The sequence below is a fragment of the Coenobita brevimanus genome, chromosome 81, assembly GCF_032717465.1.
Source record: "Coenobita brevimanus isolate Jiangsu-jjx chromosome 81, ASM3271746v2, whole genome shotgun sequence".
Taxonomy (NCBI): Eukaryota; Metazoa; Arthropoda; class Malacostraca; order Decapoda; family Coenobitidae; genus Coenobita; species Coenobita brevimanus.
This window is the reverse complement of record NC_137034.1, coordinates 7,503,713-7,511,367: the sequence shown is the minus strand read 5'-3', so window position 1 is coordinate 7,511,367 and position 7,655 is coordinate 7,503,713. Positions and strand designations below refer to the sequence as shown.

General features: G+C 44.7%; 1 protein-coding gene across 1 annotated transcript in view; it reads right to left on the bottom strand.

Annotated features, from left to right (window-relative positions):
• The window catches only part of LOC145409551 (uncharacterized), a 23,554-nt gene extending 17,702 nt beyond the window's left edge, over window positions 1–5,852 (bottom strand). The window contains exons 1-2 of the mRNA XM_080279939.1: window positions 5,475–5,852; window positions 4,479–5,197 (exon numbers count right to left, since the gene is read on the bottom strand). Coding sequence (XP_080136065.1) covers window positions 4,479–5,197; window positions 5,475–5,852 — 1,097 coding nt within the window. The remainder of the gene's footprint in view (window positions 1–4,478; window positions 5,198–5,474) is intronic.
• Between the last annotated feature and the right edge of the window lie 1,803 nt (window positions 5,853–7,655).

Here is a 7,655-nt window from a genome sequence, read left to right as displayed (position 1 = left end):
TCGGTTTTCGAGTTAAAATCCATAAAGAAACGAAATGAGAAGAAAAAAATGTCTGAAACGAGGTGTGAAACACCCGTAGACTTTAGAGTTTTTTTTTTTTTTTTTTTGTCCCTATTATACCAGTCGAACCCCACTGTTTACAGTGAAAATCTTGGATACCATTATCAGATAAAACCCACATGTATTAACCGTTTCACTTTGGGTTAAATATCTCATCTGGGTTCCTGTAAAATGCCACATTTGAAAAAGTGACCCATTTTTACTCATTTACCTTTGGAGGTATCGTGATGAGACCTAGCTCACGGGATAGAGCAGTGAAAAATGAAGTAAATAAATAAAAGAGCCGTCGCCGTCGCTCAGTTTTGCTCTAAAATGCACCGTTATAGAGATATTTGCACTTTTGTTTTCAGTGCTATGCTGCTGTAGTGCAAGTAAGATACTGGAGGCGCCATCTACCAGAATTAAAATCTGTGGCCCAGGAGGACGAGCCTGGCATTGAAAACACAAAAGTGCAAATATCTCGAAAACGATGCATTTTAGAGCAAAACTGAGCTACGGCGACAGCCGTTATATCATCCTTCCCCATTTTTTGCTGCTCTATCCCGTGAGCTAGGTCTCATCACCATACCTTCACGGGGAAATGGGTAAAAGTGGGTCACTTTTTTAAATGTGGCATATTAGAGGAAACCAAATGAGACATTTAGCCCACAGTGAAACGGGTAATAGATGTGGGTTTTATCTAAAAATGGTATCCAAGATTTTTCCTGTAAACGCTGGGGTTCGATAGGTATAATAGGGAGAAAAAAAAAAGAGAAATAACGTCTACGGGTGTTTCACACCACTTTTCAGACATTTTCTTCCATCTAACCTCATCACACTACTCAAGTACTTAAACGTACTCACATTTTCCAATTCCTCACCATCCAACCTCGCTGTACATTCACTGACTTCACCTCTCTCAAAGACCATCACTTTACTCTTCCCTACATTCACCTTTAGATTCCGTTTCTTACACACTCTCTCAAACTCATCCACCAAGCCTTGCAGCTCCCCTTCGTCTTCACTCAACAACACAGTATCATCTACAAACAACATGATTATGATTTTTCTCGATTCGGTGGGTGGTGGTGCATGGCCGTTTTTAGTTGGTGGAGCGATTTGTCTGGTTATTTCCGAACGAGACTCTGGTCTATTAACTAGTCGACAGATCTCCATTAATTGGTGTCCAGTTCGCAGCTTCATAGAGGGATAAGTGGTAATTCATGCTCAACCGCCGGTGACAACAGGCTTCGCCATGCAAGTCCTTCCTGTAAGCCAAGAAACCATTTACAACACTGGGTGATATCCATATATCCAAACCATACGTGCTCCCTACGTGTCAAGTGGGTTGATGGAGGATTAGTGCCCCTCTCTGTAAAAACAAATAACTCAGAGTCATTGGCCACCCCATGCGGGATTGTGGTGTCTGGCAATAGATAGATAGATAAATAGTCTCCCCCTCCCCCTCTACCCTTCCATGTAACTCATATGCACTCTTCTAGTCATTCTCTTATTCGCCATCCTCTCCACATGGCCAAACCATCTCGAAGTATTTCTCTTAACGCTTTCAATCTCATACACATCAGCATCACAACGCTCCTTCACCTGCCCATTTGTCTGTCTGTTTCTCTATGAAACTCCACATGCTCCACTCAAGTAGCTCATTTCCACTGCTCTCACACTTGACTTGTGTCCTTTCAACAAGATCCAAGCTTCACTTCCATACTTTAAAGTGGGAATCACAGCATGCAGTGCCATTTTTTTTCATACTTTCATCCTCAGTTCCCTCTTCCTAATCACTACTTTTTAGAGAACAAGCAACCCTCCTTCCCTGACGTATCATTTCAGTCACTTCATCCTCTAATCTTCCATCCTTATTCATCATATTACATAAATACTTAAATGCACTCATATTCTTCCATTTCCTGACTATGCAGCCTCACTGTGCATTCTGTAACCTCATACGTTGAGATGTTAAAGCATCACCCCCATCGGCATCAACATCATTATCACCATCAATATCATCACTATCAGCCTGTGACACATCACTGCATGTTAAGGACCCTCTCACCTTTCTCCACTCTGATCCATTGATTGTTAGCTTGTTCCGTCCTTGCTCGGTAGTGTGTGTGTGTGTGTGTGTGTGTGTGTGTGTGTGTGTGTGTGTGTGTGTGTGTGTGTGTGTGAAGTGTGTGTGTGTGAAGTGTGTGTGTGTGAAGTGTGAAGTGTGAAGTGTGTGTGAAGTGTGAAGTGTGTGTGAAGTGTGAAGTGTGTGTGAAGTGTGTGTGAAGTGTGAAGTGTGTGTGAAGTGTGAAGTGTAGTATGCGTGTTAGACTGAAGTGTGGCAGTGTGAAGTTGCCTATCTATCTATCTATCCGTCCATCCATCCACCCATCTATCTATATATCTCTCTCTATCTATCCACCCATCCCTCCATCCATCTATCTGTTTATCCATCTACCTAGCAATCTATCATCCATCCATCCATCCATCCATCCATCTATCTATCTCATCTAACAGGCGAAATATTACTTAGCTTTTAACGCAGGGAAGTGATGGCTGACTGACTGGCTGACTGGCTTTTCCCCTGGCTTTCTTCATGGCTTGCTGTGGAATTCCTTAAGTACCTTACGTCTATCTGTCGACAAAAAACATCATCATCATCATCATCGTCTTCATTATTATTAGTAGTAGTAGTAGTATTAGTATTAGTATTAGTATTTTTATTATTATTATTAATATGGCAGTGAAGCATGTGTAAGGGTAAACGGGCATCTAAGCGAATGGTTCACGATCGGTGTGGGCGTGCGACAAGGTTGTGTGATGTCCCCATAGTTGTTCAATATATATATGGATGGGGTGATGAGAGAAGTAAAAACACGAGTAATGGAGAGAGGGATGTGATACCAAGGTGGTGACCATCATCCACTCACTTAATGTAGTGCTGCATACTTCTTTCTTCACCTTTATCATTGTTTTTCAGTGTCTGTCCTCTTCGTTTCCTATTTCTCACCATCATCCACTCACTTGATGTAGTACTGCCTACTTCTTCTTTCACCTTTATCTCTCTTTTCCTGTGTCTGCCCTCCTCGTATCCTATTTCTCACCATCATCCACTCACTTGATGTAGTGCTTCCTACTTCTTCCTTCACCTTCATCATTATTTTTCTGTGTCTGTCCTCCTCTCTTCCTATTTCTCCCATCTTTCCTGTCACTTTTTATTACTCTTCTTTCCTTTTCAGGTGGTTTTACATTTAGTGACACGCCTAATGGTTTCCTGTAGGCCAGAAAACCATTTACAACGCTGGGTGGTAACCATATAACCAACCCGTACGTGTTCCCTACGTGTCAACAAGTGGGTTGGCGGAGGGTTAGTGCCCCTTCCCGTAAAACTGACTCAAAGACAAACAGCCACCCCTTACGGAATTATGGCGTCTGGCGATAGATAGATAGATACGGGATTATGGCGTCTGGCGATAGGTAAATAGATGGATAATTAGATAAATACGGGATTATGGCGTCTGGAGATAGATAGATAGATACACAGACACGGGAAAAGAAAAGAAGAGTAATAAAAAGTGACAGGAAAGATGTGAGATATAGGAAGAGAGGAGGACAGACACAGAAAAAGAATTATAAAGGTGAAGGAAGAAGTAGGCAGCACTACATCAAATGAGTGGATGATGGTGAGAAATAGGAAGAGAGGAGGGCAGGCACAGAAAAAGAATGATAAAGATGAAGGAAGAAGTAGGCAGCACTACATCAAATGAGTGGATGATTTTGCGAAATAGGAAGAGAGGAGGGCAGGCACAGAAAAAGAATGATAAAGGTGAAGGAAGAAGTAGGCAGCACTACATCAAGTGAGTGGATGATGGTGAGAAATAGGAAGAGAGGAGGACAGACACAGAAAAAAAATGATAAAGGTGGAGGAGGAAGTAGGCAGCACTACATCAAGTGAGTGGATGATGGTGAGAAACAGGAAGAGAGGAGGACTGACACAGAAAAAGAATGATCAAGGTGAAGGAAGAAATAGGTAGCACTACATCAAGTGAGTGAGTGATGATCACCACCACCTACCACAACTGACAAAACTATGGCCTGTATGATATGTGGAAAGGATGGGGAGTGGAAGAACTAAGTAGGAGAGTGTGTGTGAGTGAGACGGAAGGGGGAAGGAAGGGGAGACCGAGTATGAGATAGAGGGATGGAGTAGAGAGGTATATAATAATAATAATAATAATAACTTTTATTTTGCTCAACGGCATATACAAAGATTAAAAAAGGAACATGTATAGCTATATACAAAGTATTATACCTGCTACGTAAACAGTAGCTTCATCCATTCACGTGGTATAGATCCACACACATAGGCAGAGCTGTGTCTGACTGAAGTGATGATGTAGTTGTCAGATTGCTCCACCCTACTCCTCATACTGTACGCGGAGTGTCGGCGGAGCACATCAAGACTGTTCATGCCATGCACGGTGGATGCCTGGGATGAACTAGTCCATCTTGGCAGCCCCAGAAGCCTCTTAAGGATGTCGTTGTGACAAACCCTGAGTCTCTTCAGGGAGGCCACCTTGTACCGCGACCACAGCGAATTGCAGTAGAGTGAGTAGCAGTGGCTCCTGAATAATTCCAACTTCACCTCCACACTGCAGAAGGAGAATCTCCTCAGCAGTGTATTACCAATGACTGTTAGTTTAGCCTCTTGCTTCATCATATCATCATCATCACTCATTTCCTTATTGATGACATGGCCTAAGTATGTGAATCTATCCACAAATTCAAGCGCACACCCATTGAGCCTGGCTGATGTCTGGTAATTCACCTTAGAGCGTGCCGGTGGTACTACCATGCACTCTGTCTTAGTGGTGTTATAGATAATATCATGGTTGGCAGCAAACACCTCACACACACCAATGAGACCCTGCAGTGCATCCAGTGTAGGTGCCAACAGTACCATATCATCAGCATACCTCAGTGAATTAATGCACTTATCATGTATGTAACATCCAGTCCCTGTATCACGAAGGGCAGCACTGAGATCGTCTGTGTACACATTGTATAGGTAGGGAGACAGTATCCCTCCCTGTCGAATACCATTGGTTGACTTGAAGGGCAGTGAGGTGGCACCCCCCCATTTTACAGCAAATTCCTGTGTAGTATACCAGTACAGTAACAATTTGACCAAGTGCCCTGGTGCTCCCCTTATGAGAAGTTTATTGAAAAGCTTCCAGTAATTCACCCTATCAAAAGCCTTACTTGCATCAAGGAAACATAAATAGACAGGTGAACCCCTGAAAGTGTAGTACTGAATGATATTCTTCAATGACCACACACATCTCTGTGCCGTGCCCCTTCTTATAGCTAAACTGGTTATCTAAAGTATACAGGTAGGCTTCCAGGCGTTGTAGCACTGCCTTCTCAATTACCTTTGGCAGAGCAGTTGCAATAGCTATTGGTCTATAATTGCTTGATTTAGCAGGGTCCTTTACCTTACTCTTTAACAAGGGCACTATTAGTACAGCCAAGACCTGTCGAGGTATGTACTGGTGGCAGATGCAGGAATTAACAAAGAGGCAGAGCCACGAGATGAGGCCAGGAGGTGCATACTTGTAAGCATCAGAAGGGAGTCCATCCACACCCAGAGCCTCACTATTAGAGAGCCCCTGTAAGATCTCCTTCATTTCCCTGTGGTCCACACTGCGGAAGTCCTCCAGCGTTACTTCACGCATCTCACACCGTAGAGCACCCTCGCTGCCATCGTCCCTCACACAGTTCAGGATACCCTTGAAGTGTTCACCCCACATTGCGGCGATGTCCTCACCCCCCACAGCCTGGTCCACACGTAGGGGCAGCGTTCGCGAGTCGGGGTTCACAGCTCGCAGGCCGCGCCAGAGGCCAGTGGAGTTCCCAGCAGCCAGCTTCTCCCCCCAGTGACTGTGCTCTCAGCTCCTGCTCATGCGCACTGCACCACCTCAGACAGAGTTTGAATCTGGCCCTGGTGCGTCTCATCCCTTCTGCCAGAGGACCCCAGCGTGGACCCCCATTGGCTTTCCACTCCAGGAAGGACTCCCTTGCAGTACTGTGTGCCTCCTGCACAAATTCATTCCAGCCCGGAACAGGCCCCCATCTCCTCATGCATGTGCCAAACACAGTCTCACCAGCACGCATCATGCACTCTATCAACGCCTGATGCAGCCTGTCTATCGTGTCATGGTGCCCACCATCCTGACAGATGTTCTGGAAGCAGCATGCCCCGACAGGATCTATGGCAATGCCTCTCAGCAACTCTGTCACCACCCGACCATACTCCTCTCTCTTTCTTATATCGTCAAAGTCCCACTTAATTTTAGACATGCTAGCTTGCCTGTCCTTTGTCAGGGTAGGAAGCCCATCTATCTTTAGATCCACTAAGAGAGGAAAATGATCCGAGGCAACACTATTGTACAGAATTGTGCACTCCTCCATCACATTGTTCAGACACGGTGATAACACTACATAATCTAGCCATGTGCGAGAGAGGAACCCCTGGTTGACATGAGTAAAACTCGTGGGTGGGAGTGCCCTCACATAGGCAAACACCATGTCACGGTCATTACACATTTGCTGAATGTCACTGAAAACGTTTGTACCAGGAGCAGCAAACCCCCAATACACAGATGTTTTGCTCCTGGGCACTGTCTATTATAGAAGCCAGTTTTCCCACATACATTTCCTGCTCATCTCGGTATTCATTTGTATTAGTGGGTAAATACACATTAACCAAAAGTACTGAGCGCCTAGCATCCTTGTATGTAATGCTCAGGACCCGGGGATCCTGAGCATTACCTACCTGAATGTACCTACTCAGACACCTGCGCCACAAAAAGGTTAGCCCACCATACGGTCTCCCCCTCCTCAGGACCTGAGTGTCATCCACAGCTGACACAGAGAAAGACACAAAGTCCTTATGAAGGCTGTTAGGCCTGTGCAACTCATCATTACACAACCAAGTTTCCTGCAAGGCCATAATGTGCACCCTGTCTAATATGTCTCTGATCATGGGTTCACTACTTTTGATCCCCTGACAGTTATAGGTGGCAATTTTCAGTTTACCTTCCATTGTTGTCCGTGTGCAGAGTAGCAGCAGTAGCTGTCGTGTGCGGGTAGTACCAACGTACATACACAGCGATATGGCAGTGGACAGAGCGACATGGAGGCTATTTATCTGTGGCCACCACTTACGGGGTTAAGGCATCTGGCTATAGATAGGTAGGCAGAGAGACAGGTAGAAGCGGCAGAAACAAAGAAAAGGCTCTGGTATATTGAAGAGCTTGATATAAATAAATAAATAAGGGAATAGAATAAAAAGAGATTTAATAAAGACTGATACCAATGGCCTCTGTTGTCCTATTCGTTAGCTGTCCAGAAAGGCTGAGTCGTGCCGGTGGTAATGTATGCTGATGTGAGCAGGTTTTAAGGAATATCATTACTGACTTGTGACCACAGAAACATGCACATGGGGTCACGCTAAATGATGCGGGTCATAAAGCCAACCACTCATTAGGTCAGCCCGGGGAAGGAGGTAAAGGTGTGGGGGATAAAGGCCATCAAGACGCTGGTATCTTTTT